The 15,748-nt window shown below is 40.0% G+C and overlaps 1 protein-coding gene across 8 annotated transcripts in view; it reads right to left on the reverse strand.

The window, feature by feature from the left end:
- Positions 1 to 1,877: 1,877 nt before the first annotated feature.
- The window catches only part of HACE1 (HECT domain and ankyrin repeat containing E3 ubiquitin protein ligase 1), an 89,259-nt gene continuing 75,388 nt past the window's right edge, over positions 1,878 to 15,748 (reverse strand). For 6 of the 8 annotated variants that reach the window (XM_007067001.4, XM_007067000.4, XM_043542710.1 and 3 more), the window contains 4 exons: positions 14,858 to 14,956; positions 14,514 to 14,584; positions 3,302 to 3,415; positions 1,878 to 2,802 (listed from right to left, as the gene is read on the reverse strand). In XM_007067001.4, the coding sequence (XP_007067063.1) occupies positions 2,700 to 2,802; positions 3,302 to 3,415; positions 14,514 to 14,584; positions 14,858 to 14,956 (387 nt within the window). In that variant the 3' untranslated portion in view covers positions 1,878 to 2,699. The other 2 variants (XR_005224654.2, XM_037894532.2) reach the window with 2 other exon arrangements.

A 15,748-nucleotide genomic window follows, 5' to 3' on the forward strand; every position in this document is an offset into this window, starting at 1 on the left:
AAAATATTTTGTTCTGTCCAGGAGAGGGCTGGGCAGTACAGGACATACATTTTGGGAGGGAAATCGGAGACCGGGGTGTGTTGGGATCATCCTGCAGTATAACCAAGGCTGATGAGAGCCAGAGTGCAACCCAAGTGTGGCCGGAAGGCTGCATTACACACAGACATTCAGGGTGTAGCTTGCATGCTGGAAGGCTGTTTGTGAGCAGCCCCGGTGGGAACTACTTCAGCAAAGCATTGCAAGGCACTCAGGGTTGCAGGGCAGCTGCTCATTAGTCTGGATTGTACCCTGGTATGTCACAACAGGTTAATTAAGTGGAAGTACAGACATGTGAACAGTGAAATATTTTGTTTCTCACCATTTATCTGTGTCAGAAATGGTGTGATTGGTGACACTGTAGAAAATAACAGAAAACAGTTGCTCTTTGCAATTTATCATACATGTACACCACCCTCCAAATACTTTAGGAATATTTTTCTGAGAATAGCATTTATTTAGCTCAACTAGTATTTACACTGTTTCTGTTTAGTGTATTGTATGTAAACATCTGTGACCTTTTAAGAGAGAAGGGGCAGGGATGTCACCTTTGGAATTAGAATATAATAATTAGCTCCGATCTTTTTAAAGAAAGATATTTAAAAGGTAGTATCTCTCAACATAGGAGAAATATGGTAAAATATGCAAGCCTCTATCTTTCTGTAGAATAAAACTGCAACACGTTTGCTCGGCCACCTATAATTATACAAGAATCCATGTATAAATCAAGTTATTTTAAAACAATGTTTACTATTTGTTTGACAACACTATTATGCCAATAGTTAAAATCTCTTTAATACATTAACCTTGTATGTTTTGGTACAAAGTGGTTAGATTGTCCTATGGATCAAAGTATTTACTTCTTTGTAAGAAATTACTTTTAAAAATAGTGGATTACTTGTGTGAGCTTTGTCCTCCTTTTCCTATGTCAATTACTGTCCTTTTAACATCACTGCTTGCTGTCCAGGATCATTAAGAATATGTAGGGATTTAAAGACTCATTTGAAGATTTTTCAGACCTCCCTCCATATACATGATAATACTTCTGCATCAATGGACTGTTGCAAATCCATTAACAGAAAAGTACAAGACAAATATAAATACAACTTTGAAAATTGTGCATTCAGACTTATGCCATTTGATGTTTAGTGTTTTAGATATTTCTTTTTAGCAGGCAGAGTTTTATGCTCTTTGCAAACAGCTGTATTCCACAATGAAACAGAAAATGTGAGAAGTAAATGTTTGACAGAAATTGCTTAGTCATTACAAACCAAAAGCACTTGCAAGTTAAACCCCTGACATAAGCAAAAAAATCCCAGGTTAGCTAGAAAAGGCAAAAAGTACAATTTTGTAGGGAGTAATGCTTATTTTACAGAAGGAAAAGAAGATGGCAGTAACACTATTCAAAGTCTTATGGCGTAGGACTTCATGTACAACCAGGGAAAAAACTTTTATCAAGATGAATGAACTGAGCTTGTGTGTAGGTGGGTTGCCCTCTATACAAGCATCTCAGGGGAAAAAATCTCAAGACAGGAGAGTCCTCCAATAGTTTAAAGAAGCTTTTTTCAATGTAATGTGAAGTATTACTCAGGAGTGGCATATTTTCTTTGCTAATTCTCTATGAGATGTGGCATAGGATTCTTAATTATTACAGTCTCCTTGGTATCTCCACACATTCAAGCTTGTTCCTTTGTGTAATGTGAAAGCCTACTCAAAGCAATAGTCTTTGTCAACACAATGAAAGGTATATACTCATGCAAATGATGGTGCAATATGATTGTTCAGACCATTAATATATGAATTTGGTCCAGACAAAAAAACAAACACTGGACAGTCACAGATTCTGCTAAAATATTAAAATTTAATTATACCTTTTCCACAGAGGACGGGCATGAGTAAAGGTATTCTTCGAATAAAGAACAGATATACATCTAAAACAATATATATAAGTTCTAAACTGCAAATTGACAACGAAGTCACAAATACTTTAATATTTAGTACAATATAGTGTACATATTCATATAGAATATAAATTAGATCTTAATTCCATCCGCCGTTTACTTTTTCAGTGACAATGGTCTAAATTTTTACATTATATACATTAAAATACTAAAATGTTAAAAACCTTTTAATATAGGTACAATTAAATAACTGGGAAAATACATTAGATCTGTCATTTTGTACACTATCTAAATCAAACTTTCTATACAGTGTTCTCTGCAAAAATAAATGGCACTTTTACATGCAACAAGACACACAATACACGTGTGTGTGTTAATAGCATATTATGTGAGTAGGAGGGAAATTATAAAACTCATTCACTCACACAGTTGAGAATCAGAAATAAAATTGGTGGGAAACATTTTGACAAACCCTCTCTTCTTCATGTTATGTTAATGCTAATGAAAGTATACTGCTTTCAATACTAATCTAACATTAAAAAACAAAGATACAGTGTACTATGAAATTTAAGTCATGTAACAGTATCACAGACTTACTTAGACAACATAATGGACAGCAAACAGATCCTTTATTAATTTAAAAAAAAGTCAGCCTTGTCTCTGGGTCGCAGCATCTAGGCTGCTTTTGTGTTGACAGTTTCCAAAATTACTTCTGCCACTCTGAATTGTGCATCAGTAGTCAGATGAGTTTTCCAGACTTCATTATGCCATTGTGTAACCATAGCTTCCACAGTGTAATGCAACAAGAAGCCTGTTCTTAAGGGTTTCTTTGCTTGGGTATTCAGGTAACTTGAGCATGTTGATACTAAAATAAAAGCATCACCATTAAATAGGAGAAGTAGAAGTAAAAATTTGATTGTTTTGTACTAGGTAATTAACATGAAACTGTCGTCTCAAATATGTATTCAAATCAGAAAACCCTGAAGTTGTCATATTTATGAAAAAATGCACTGCTGCATTGCAGTACCCGTCAGCATTCAAATGTACTGCAAGAACATAAGTTCCTTGTGGTTTAAAGTAAAAAGCAATACAGTAATTTAGCTTGAAGCGTCCCTCAGTGATATTGTACTGCCTTCCATTAACTACATGGGAGTAGTTAAGGTTTCTCCTTCAAAAATATACCTACTTATGGCTTAACAACCAGTTTTATGTTGGATCGTGGGTATGCTCCAAACTGACCAAAGGTTTTCCTTTTAATTAGGTTGTACAAGAGGGTTGTACCTGAAGTGTAAAACAAATAATGAAAACAATGAAAGGATTCTGCTCAGTTTCTTAATGCATTTAAATGAAGCTATTTAACATACCATGTACTTGATGTTGGTAACAAATTTGGAGTGTATGGCACAGCTGCAATTGTGAAATTCTGCAATCCACTGCCACCCATTATATGGGCAAAGCCACCATGAGGAACCCTGGAACTGAAAGCATCCACCAATTATTAAAACATTAAAAGGGTACTTGGGATCTGAAAAACCAACACACTGTAGAAATCTTATATTGCCACGGCTAATGACCACCTGCTAAAAAATGGTTACCAAACTTTCCGCAACTATTGTTCTTCGAGATGTGTTGCACGTGTCCATTCCATTAGAGGTGCATGTACAACTCATATACAGTTCTCAGATAATGTTTTCCCCCTCAGCAGTACTCACTGGGGCAGCTCAAGCACCCTCTACAGCCAAGCGCCACTGCATGCCAGTAGAAGAGGACAGTCGCCCTCAATCCTCCTCAGCTCCTTCTTACTGGATAGATTCTGATAGAGAGAGGAAGGAGGGTGGGTTGTAGAATGGACTGGGCAACACATCTGAAGAACGACAGTTACAGAAAGGTAGGTAACAGCTTTTTCTTCAAGTGATTGCACATGTTCATTCCATTATAGGTGATTCACAAGCAGATTAACATGGAGGTGGACTTGGAGTCTACCCGATCCCTGTAAAACTGGCATTGTTCCTGGACTGATGGGAAACTGCATAATGCGCAGTAAAAATGAGTACTGATGACCAGGCTGCTGCTTTGCAAATATCTAAATAGGTACTTGCGCTAGAAAAGCTCCTGAAGTTGTATGTTCTCTACTCAAATGAGCCAACAATCTTGGCATGACATTAGCTAACTGGCAGCACAAACAAATACAAGAGAAAATCCTCTGAGTGGAAACTAGCATGCCTTTCACCCTGTCCACAAATCACAACAAATGACTGCATTGAAGTTCTAAAGGGTCTGGTGCTATCCAAGAACGCGGCTTTCCTCGCACCCAACAAATAAAGCTTCTCCTCATCTGTATGTATGGTGAGGCTTCAGGAAAAACATCAGGCAGTGTATTTGCTAATGTAGAAACTGGAAGCCACCTTGGTCAAGAATTTTCGGTGAGGGTAGAGGTAAATTTTATCCTCATGGAAAATTGTACAAGGATGTTCTGAAACCACGGCTCAAAATTCACCCATTCTCCTTGTTGATGTTATAGGAACCAGAGAAAACACTTTCACAGAGAGGTAGAGTAGGGAGAGCATGTCGCAAGAGGTGCAAAGGGAGGTCCCACTGATTTTGTTAGTACAGTTGAGATCCCATGGGGGAACAAGTCTTATACTCAAGGGTATAATCTGTTCAACTCTTAGAAATCTGGGCACTGCCTTGAGAGGTGGGCGGCTGGAGAGCAGTGGCTGTTGGCCGGGCATCAAGCTCTGAAGGCAGCGTCCTGCCAGCAGCAGTGCAGAAGTAAGGGTAGCAGTACTGCAACCCCGACTTCAATAAACTTGCAACTCCCCCCTCCCCTCCCCACAACTCCTTTTTGGGTTAGGACCTCTACAATTACAACAATGTGAAATTTCAGATTTAAATAGCTGAAATAATAAAATTTACAATTTTTAAAATCCTATGACTGTGAAATTGACCAAAATAGACTGCAAATTTGTCCAGACGTGGTGACCATTCATGGTGAGGGGAGAGAGACCTGTGTCGGTGATCTGCCAACTTGTTCTACTCTCCTGGAAGGCAAACAACTTTGAGGTGAATGGAGTTAGTTATGCAGACTTCCCGAAGTAGAACTGCCTCTGGCACAGTTGGGCGGAACATGATCCTTCTTGTCTGTTAAACACTGCTTTATGTAAATAGACAAGATATCAACTAACAGATTTTTTTTCCCAGAATACGTGGATTAAAGACAGAGAAGGCTAGACAACATGTAGTTTCCTGATGTTTATTCGAGTCCTCAGATTCCCAGTCTTCTCAGATAAGCAGCTACCCAGTGCCATTCACTTTGTAAAAAAAGCAAGGGGCTGCTGATATGGCAAATGGATGCTGTCAAGGTTCCTTCCCCACTCTGAACTCTAGGGTACAGATGTGGGGACCTGCATGAAAACCCCCCAAGCTTACTTTTACCAGCTTAGGTTAAAACTTCCCCAAGCTACAAACTATTTTACCTTTTGCCCTTGGACTTATCGCTGCCACCACCAAACGTCTAACAGGGATATAATTTGGAAAGAGTCCGTTTGGAAACGTCTTTCCCCCCCAAATCCTCCCAAACGTTACACCCCCTTTCCTGGGGAAGGTTTGATAAAAATCCTCACCAATTTGCATAGGTGACCACAGACCCAAACCCTTGGATCTTAAGAACAATGAAAAAAAATTCAGTTTCTTAAAAGAAGAATTTTAATAGAAGAAAAAGTAAAAAGAATCACCTCTGTAAAATCAGGATGGTAAATATCTTACAGGGTAACCAGATTCAAAACAGAGAATCCCTCTAGGCAAAACCTTAAGTTACAAAAAGACACAAAAACAGAAATATCCATTCCATTCAGCACAGCTTATTTTCTCAGCCATTTAAAGAAACCAGAATCTAACACATATCCAGCTAGATTACTTACTAAGTTCTAAGACTCCATTCCTGTTCTGTCCCTGGCAAAAACATCACACAGACAGAGAGAGAGCGAGCGCTTTGTTTCTCCCTCCCCCCAGCTTTTGAAAGTATCTTGTCTCCTCATTGGTCATTTTGGTCAGGTGCCAGCGAGGTTATCCTAGTTTCTTAACCCTTTACAGGTGAAAGGGTTTTTCCTTTGGCCAGGAGGGATTTTAAAGGTGTTTACCCTTCCCTTTATATTTATGACAGATGTACTGTGAATTGGTAATATGTTCCATTTGCTATGAACCCGAGGAACTTGTGGTTGTCTGGACAGATTGCTATATGAAAGTAAGCATCCTTTAAGATGAGAGCAGTGTAGCAATCACCCTTTTCCAGAGAAGGAAAAATGTAAATTGGGTGACCGTGCACAACTTTATTTTCTTCAAGTACTTGTTTAACTCTCAAATCTAAAATAGATCTGAGACAACCTTTTGCTTCAGGAATAAGAAAAGAGCAGGAATTAAAAATCCTGCCCTCTGAGGAATAGAGGAACTTCCGTTATTGCTCCCACTAGAAAGAGATTGGTCCTCCTGCTGAAGAACGATCTCATGAGAGTGGTCCGTGAAAAGAGGTGGGGATGTGGAGACAGGAATAAATTGAAGGAAATATCCCACATCCACCATGCGCAGGACCACTGACCCGATGTGAGTCCTAGCACACAGGAAGTGGGACAGAAGACTGGCAAAGGTATGGGTAGGAACAGATTCATCTGCAAGTACTGGTATGCTGCCCTCAACAAGCCCATCACAATGCATGTTTAGACTGGGCCACTGGTTGAGAGGAACCTGCTGTTGCAGATAACAAGAGGGGTGATGGTAGCTTCCTACAATTCCTGCCCCTTCTCTTGGCAGGTCTGGGGGACAAAGTATAAAGAGCTGATATCTGCAAGCTTGCTGGAGCCAGAATTGCATCCTGTGTTACCTCTGTGTGTAAATTCCAAGGGATTTTAGTGCTACCCTGCAATCTTTTAGTAATGCAGCCCAACATCCTGTCTTTTCAGAAAAGAGGGATAAACCCTCAAATGGCAAATCCTGGATGGCCTGCTGTACTTCAGGAGCAAGACTAGAACAGAGGTGGGCAAACTACAGCCCGCAGGACTCTCCTGCCCTGAGCTCCTGGCCCAGGAGACTACCCCTGGCTCCTCCCCCGCTGTTCCCCTCCCCCACAGCCTCAGCCCACTGCGCCACCAGTGCAATGCTCTGGGCAGCGGGACTGTGAGCTCCTGGGGCAGCGCAGCTGCAGAGCCCGGCCAGACCCGGTGCTCTGTGCTGCACAGCTGCCTGTCCTGGTGCAGCCGCGCCGCCAGCCACTGGTGCTCCAGGCAGCACAGTAAGGGGCGGGGAGGGGACTGGATAGAGGGCAAGGGAGTTCGGGGGGTGATCAGGGGCCGGACAGGGGTCGAGGCGGTCAGAGGGCGGGGAACAGGGGGGTTGAATGCAGTCAGGGGTCAGGGAGAAGGGGTGGTTGGATGGGGTAGGGGTGTTAGGGGGGCAGTCCCAGGTGGGCCCTCCATACAATTTCAAAAACCCGATGGGGCCCTCAGGCCAAAAAGTTTGCCCGTCCCTGGACTACAAAATTACAGCCACGAACACCTCTTCATAGAAATAGCAAATGCCATGAAATGAGTCTGGTGCATCCGAACTGTCACAAGCTTACCTTTCGCTACCATGAGAGTGAACTCCTGCCTGGAGTCCTCTGGTAGCCTGTTCTTAAACTTCATGATATTTTCCCACAGGGTGAAGTCATAGCACAGTGATAGACCTCAGTGGTACAACAGCCAAATTAGCATTCAACATTACCCAAAAGAGCCACAGGTAGCGTGAATTCATTTTTTCATTTACTACAGAACTACATATTCATATTTAAACAGTATAGCAGGGGAAATATTTAGTTTCTATTGGGGTGTCGAATAATCAGTTAACTCATGTGATTCACTCGTAAAAAGTAATCACGATTAAAAAAAGTAATAGCAATTAATCAGTTTTAATAGCACTGTTAAACAATACAATAGCAATTTAAATGTATTAAATATTTTGGATGTTTTTTCTACATTTTCAAATATATTAATTTCAATTACAACACAGTATACAAAGTAGAGAGAGTGCTCACTATATAGTATTTTTATTACAAATATCTGCACTGTAAAAACAAGAAATAGTATTTTTCAATTCACATCATACAAGTACCATAGTACAATCTCTTTATAGTGAAAGTGCAACTTACAAATGTAGATTTTTTTTTTGTTACATTCCTGCAGTCAAAAACAAAACAATGTAAAACTTTAGAGCCTACAAATCCGCTCAGTCCTACTTCTTGTTCAGCCAATCGCTAAGACAAACAAGTTTGCTCACATTTACGGGAGATAATGCTGCCCACTTCTTATTTACAATGTCACCTGAAAGTGAGAACAGGAGTTCTCATGGCACTTTTGTAGCTGGCACTGCAAGGTATTTACGTGCCAGATATGCTAAACATTTGTATGTCCCTTCATGCTTCAGCCACCACTCCAGAAGACATGCTTCCATGCAGATGATGTTCATTAAAAAAATAATGCATTAATTAAATTTGTGGCTGAACTCCTTGGGGGAGAACTGCATGTCTCCTCCTCTGTTTTACCCGCATTCTGCCATTTATTTCATGTTACAGCAGTCTTGCACGATGAGCCAGCACATGTTGTTTGCTTTAAAAACACTTTCACTGCAGATCTGACAAAACGCAAAGAAGATATCAATGTGAGGTTTCTAAAGATAGCTACAGCACTCAAACCAAGGTTTAAGAATCTGAAGGACCTTCCAAAATCCAAGTGGGACAAGATGTAGAGCATGCTTTCAGAAGTCTTAAAACAGCAACATTCCAATACAGAAACTACAAAACCTGAACCACCAAAAAAGAATATCAACCTTCTGCTGGTGGCATCTGATTCAGATGAAAATGAATATTGTCGGACCACACTGCTTTGGATTGTTATCGAGCAGATTATCATCATCAGCACGGACACGTCCTCTGGAATGGTTGTTGAAGCATGAAGGGACATATGAAACTTTAAGGCATCTAGCACACAAATATCTTGTGATGCCAGCTACAAAAATGCCATATGAATGCCTGTTCTCACTTTCAGGTGATATTGTAAACAAGAAGCAGGCGGCATTATCTCCGCAAAGGTAAACAAACTTGTTTGTCTAAGTCATTGGCTGAACAAGAAATAGAACTGAGTGGACTTATAGGCTCTAAAGTTTTATTTTTGAATGCAGTTATTTTTTGTACATAATTCTACATTTGTAAGTTCAACTTGCATGATAGAGATTGCACTACAGTACTTGTTTTAGGTGAATTGAAAAATATTACTACTTTTGTTTTTTACAGTGCAAATATTTGTAATAAAAAATATAAACTGAGCACTATACACTTTGTATTGGTGTTGTAATTGAATATTTTTGAAAATGTAGAAAATATCCCAAACTATTTAAATAAATAGTATTCTATTATTAACAGTATGATTAATCGCAATTATTTTTTTAATCGCTTGACAGACTAAGTTTTTATATATATTATTCTCACAACAAAATGATGAATCAAGTATTATTTTATCAAATACAACTGGCTAACAACACAGTAAAAGCTTCCTGATTGGTTAATAAGTTAGAATGGTTAATAATTAAATCACAGTGTTTTAATATGTGCTGCAAAGAGCCAAAGGAGAGACATTAAAGAGCCACAGTCGGAGCGTCACTGTCATAGCATCTTAGGAGAGCTTGCTGGTAAGCAATTCTTAGTTGTAGACCTCCTGTTGAATAAAGTTATTACTCATTCCTTGGCACTGATGCTTGGTGACCCTGCCTCTTGTGCTCATTAGCTGCTGTCACCACCAAAACCTAGTGGCAAGTGAGGGTTGAAGCCCTTAGAAGGGGTGGAATATCTCCCTTCTGCCCATTTTATCATAGGTGAGAGGAAAGAAGGGAATCTGCCAAAGCATTTTATCCAGTTCCAGAAGGGCTTCATTAAATCAGAAGTGCAACTCTGGAGGGTCCAGCAAACGGTAAAATGTCCAGTTTGCGGAATTTCTCATGGACCTCTTCCACGTGAAGGTCTAAAACAGAGGGCACCTTTTTAAGCAGTTCTTGGTGAGCCTTGTGATACTCTGGTGGCAGCGAATCACTCACCCATCTCTACAGCCTCATTTGGTGATGAGGAAGATGATGCACCAGGATGCAGACACAATGGCTGGTCTGCCTCTTGCAGGGGAGGAGCTCTCAGACTTTCTGTTGTTCAGTACCTGTACAGGTACTAGGCCTCCAAGACTGTTGCCTGTGCTGCCAATTATCTCAGTGCATCCTTGAGGAAGTCAACTCAGATAAGTGAGGAAAGGTCCTAGCAGAGGGAGGGACACCCCACGGTGTCCAGAGCGATCACTGGTATAGGGTGAGGGGGTGGATCCCATGGTTGACAGACCATTGTCACTTGCAACGTGCCTATTATTGAGACTGCCTTGACTTCCATGGATCCCAGGGCTCTGGTATGGGACACAAAAGATCCCACTTCCAAATCTGACAAAGATGACTCAGTCCTGCGATAAACGGTGGAGCAGAATCATTGTGCACTGGAGACAGTTAAGCTGAACCCAGAGATGGTGATACCGGGGATATTAATGGTGGCATGCCCCTGGAGTGTACCGGCCTCCTAGGTATCAGGAGCGGCACTGGCATCACAGACTCTTGCAGAGGTGGCACAGAGACCAGACATCAGGAGCAGCTGGAACACTTCCTACACTGCCAGGGACACCGGTACCAGAGGGTTAAGTAATTCTTTTGCAGCAACGTACACTTCCAGCATCCTCAGTACCGGGACTGGGTCTGAAACAAACTTCAGGGGTTGGCCTCGACAGACCTGACACTGGCTCTGGAGTTGATTAGCCTCGCTTTGCAGCAGTGGAGCACTCAGGGGAATGTTTGCCTTCAAAGTCCGTCCCACAAATCTTTCTTTTACCTGACCTCAGTACCAAGATCTTACTGGATAAGGTACCATGTCATTGACAGATGTGTCTCTCTCTTCTTCGGTACTGTCGATACAGAACATGGTGCCAAAGATGGCTTGGGAGGCACACACTGCACTGATGGTCTAAGAATGTTCTGAACCCAATGGCTCTGATGAAGGGTGAAGTGCCATCCTCATAAAGAGACAATTAAGTCTCGCTGCTCTGTCTTTTTGAGTAAGGCTTAAATTCTGAGCAAATGTGTTACTTGTCACTGACATGGGACTCCCCCAGACACTTTTGGCAGCTGGGGTGTGGGTCACTGACTGGCATCAGTCTGACACATGACCGGCAAGACTTGAACCCTGGAGAGCAAGGCATGACTTCAGTACCGAAAATCAAATTTGGTCCAAAAGGGACCTAACAACTGAAACCTAACTATGTATTATAGCTCACTAAGTACTAAATGGAAAAGACTATATTCAGAGAGTGAGGGAACTAAACTTGCGATAGTGAGACTGGAAGTGCTCCAACCACTGTCACTGGCTGTAAGGAGGAACTGAGGGTGGATGAGGGGCAGTTCCAGCCTCTTATATTGGCACGCAGCAGTAGAGGGTGCTCGAGCCACCCTAACAGGTACCTCTAAGGAGAAAAGTTCTCTGACAACGGTGCACAAGGCACACACATACCTACAGTGGAACGGACATGTGCAATCACTCAAGGAAGAATGGTAAAAAGAAAAGGAGTACTTGTGGCACCTTAGAGACTAACCAATTTATTTGAGCATAAGCTTTCGTGAGCTACAGCTCACTTCATCAGATGCATACTGTGGAAAGTATAGAAGATCTTATTATATACACACAAAAAGCATGAAAAAATACCTCCTCCCACCCCACTCTCCTGCTGGTAATAGCTTATCTCAAGTGACCACTCTCCTTACAATGTGTATGATAATCAAGGTGGGCCATTTCCAGCACAAATCCAGGTTCTCTCACCCCCGCCCCCCCCCCCCCCCCCCCCAACTCACTCTCCTGCTGGTAATAGCTTATCCAAAGTGACCACTCTCCTTACATTGTGTATGATAATCAAGGTGGGCCATTTCCAGCACAAATCCAGGGTTTAACAAGAACGTCGGGGGGGGAAACAAGGGGAAATAGGCTACCTTGCATAATGACTAGGCCACTCCCAGTCTCTATAGAAGCCTAAGTTAATTGTATCCAATTTGCAAATGAATTCCAATTCAGCAGTTTCTCGCTGGAGTCTGGATTTGAAGTTTTTTTGTTGTAAAATAGCGACTTTCATGTCTGTAATCGTGTGACCAGAGAGATCGAATGGTTGTTAGCAATAGGTCCCACTCTTCACCAATAGTGAAAATCTCTGCCTCATTCATGTTTTCTGTAATGCTGTTGAAAATGGGAGTGTCCCATTTATGATAGCTGTTAAATTGTTTAAACGCTAGATAAGAGGGGCAAGCATGTGTTTGAGGAACTCACCCATTGTTAGCACTTGATGATTTTCCTTTATATATTTTATATATATATATATATATATATATATATATATAAACCTGTTGTCTTTATAGTTGAAGAAACATCAGTTAAACTACCCTTCCATTATAAAAAGCAAGTTAATCTATCAAATATTCTTGACATGTCTTTTCCAGAGCTTTGGCTTTTTTTAAGAGACAAGACTTAACAGTGTGGTATTTCTCACAGTAAAGCCAGTATACTAAAGAAAAGTGACTTAATAGAGTAATTATCAATTGTAATATTGTGGAACACTAAGGAAAATATTAACCGAAGAAATACTGTAAGCTTGACTATAAATCCATTCTCACCCCGATAATGTGACTCACACTAACCTACAGTATGAGACTCAGCATAGTACCTATACCATTAGAGGCCATCTTTAAAATAGTGGTATAAAAACCTCTTCAATGGTGGGAGTGGGAGGGGTGTTTTGTTTTTTTGTTTTGTATAGTAGTGGTGTTTTCTCTCAGGAGACATGATCCCCCCTCCCATGGTATTCAAAAACAATTTAAAAAAAAAAAAAAAGACAACCAGATAGAGACATAACTCCAAAGGATCCCTCAACCCAAATTCTCAGTAATGAAAAGTCACAATAGTTTCGTAAAAGTGCAACCATTATTTGATATCAACTTAAATTCTTATGTATAAAGTGCACATAAATGTTAAAATATAAATGACATTACTGTGAGACCCTCACTTGGAATATTAAAATACTGTTCAGTAAGAGTTGTAGCTAGAATAAAATAATCTGATAAACACAAGGACATTCTTCTAAAGAATCTGAATATGACTTAAAATTCTGGATTTCAGGTACAGTTTTAAAAATATACTTGCAAAATAATGAAAAAACACTGAGTCTTTGCAAGGATTGAATGCAGAAGGAGAATGAAATACCTTCTCAATTCTAGGTGTCAATCTCTCTTTCAAACAGGGTTAAAGCTTACTGGGTGAAGTAGTGGAAATGGGGAGGGCTTGCATTGCCATGTACATTTTGTGACTAAATAAAGGATTTTATAGTCTAACAGTAATCCAATTAATGGTACTTCAAAAATATTTAGATGCTAAATATCAGTACTAGCTATCCATATCCAACAGATAACCAATATAAACTATTACCACAATGAGATTTAACAGACAACTTTCTTCTTCCAGTATTTATGGTCACCCATGGATGTATAGACTTGGGCTTACACCTTCTCAAACAGAACTGTGCTTAGAGCTACAATTCAGAATGGTTACAAGTAAAGATTATAAAAGTATCCACTTGTAATGTGCTTATGGTTGTATCTCTCTAACATGATTTTTCCTCCTGAGAATGATGATCTTTTGCTCTACGAACAGTTAGAGTTCCACATTCAAATACAAAATAAAACTCAGGCCTTCTCATTCATCCAGCTATTAGCTACTGATTCTATGGCTTAGCATCTCATGTCAGTAAGTCAAAATGATACAAAATAGCTAGCTAAGGATATTCTGAAAGACTAATTTGCTGCAGAATTGTGCTTCACAGTATAAACTTTCATTCTGAAAAAAGTTTTAGTCATTTTTATGAAAAAAACCTTTCAGATGTAAACCAAATATAAAGTGGTATTATGATATTAACCTCCTGAGTCTGCAGACTGTCTTCAGCAATAGCTCTCAGGGCATAAACTGTTTCCATTTATCTCAATGGAATCCAAACTTGAAGTTTAACAACAACTAAAATATAAACATTAAATATGTCCATCCTCATGATTAAGAGCAAACATATCCATCACTACTGGATGACCCTGAAGCATATTGGGGAAATTGTTGAGCTAAAGAACTACAAGCTAAAGTTCCTTCAAAAATTTCTACTCACCAGAAATCACAAGCCTGCTCCCACAAATGGAAGGAAAATGCATATCCTCCTCAGTGATAAAACATTAACTGACTCCTGGTGCAAAATCACTTTTCCTCCTATGACTTCCTCCATGCCAAAAGCCCCAAGTTACCTCCCACCCACAGCAAACAGTAGACTCCTAAGCGAGTATTCAGTTAAGAAAAAGCACAGTTCTTGGTCAGGAAATGTGTCTTTCCATTTGCAATCCAGTTGATTCAAGAGTACGAGTAACATATGAAATATAAACAGAAATATTTCTCACCTGCCAGTAACAAATTGTAATAGTAACACTCGCTCTTCCTGAGTTAGTTCTTCTACAACATCCCAGAACCACTAAATGAAAAATAAGTTTGTTTAATGGAAAATGAAAACTTTTTTTAATTTGGGAAAAAAAGATATAAACAAATAAGGGCACATTTATAAATTTATGGTTTAAATTATGGAAATTAGCTCCGAGCCAGATTCATACCTCATTTTATTATGTGACATTCCCATCTTAAGTGATTTATAGGAATACTTTGGTTAATGTAAGTTTTCATCCCAAAATAGCAAAAACTTTGAAGGATTAAAATACAATATTCTCCATCCATTCAGCTGGGACTTTACCTGAACAACAGGGTCTTCTCTTTCATAGCCACTTGTGTAGTCTGTATTTTTTATCCAATCACTCACATCAATTTCTGGCATACCAGACAGCAACAGCTCCTTCAGGGGAAAAAAAAAACAAATCTTGATTAGTCTTCTCGACAAACAATTAATTTTGAAGAGTGCAGTTGCCTTAATTAAAGAATAATCCTGAATGAAGCCAAGACGCCTTTTCTGTTCCAATTTGCTTTTAATACTTTATTCCTAATAATAAATAAGATATCAAATCTTATAATACAGGATCCTTGAGTCTCCTACATTTTAAAAAAGACAGGCAAACCTTTGTGTATTATTTAATTCCACCTGCAAGTCAACAGAAGTAGAAATTTAATTACAAGCAAGTGCAGTGTAAGCAAGGGAGCTAGTACAGTCCTGGTACCGGAGTTCCACTAGAGCCAAGCTATCCACCCGTCCTGCAGGCAAGGTGGATCTTTGCAGACTACTAGCCCTCCAATGAACAGAAATGGATTGGCTGAAAAACCTCTCTCCTTGGCTGGAAAAGTCTAGTGCCACAGCTGGAGGTAGTTTTTTCTTTGGCCTTCTCTCCTGGCAAGGGGAAAGCAACTTTCATCCTTTTTGGCAGAGATAATCCAAATCCATATCTGATCTACTGTGAGACAGAAGGAAGACTAACTTCTTTCTAAACAGGCTGTTCTCAGTAGAGGGATGCCAAAAATCCATTAGAGTTGGAGGATCAACCTACGCTGAGACAATGAGGAGGGGCACCATACTAATTCATTACTTCCAGACTAAGACAACTTAATATTTTAGATATGAAAGCAGAAGTCAAAGATACAGTGTCAAAGTAGGTAAAAGCATTCTCAGACACCAGGACCCCTTTTAATAAAACAG

The sequence above is a fragment of the Chelonia mydas genome, chromosome 3, assembly GCF_015237465.2.
Source record: "Chelonia mydas isolate rCheMyd1 chromosome 3, rCheMyd1.pri.v2, whole genome shotgun sequence".
Classification (NCBI taxonomy): Eukaryota; Metazoa; Chordata; order Testudines; family Cheloniidae; genus Chelonia; species Chelonia mydas.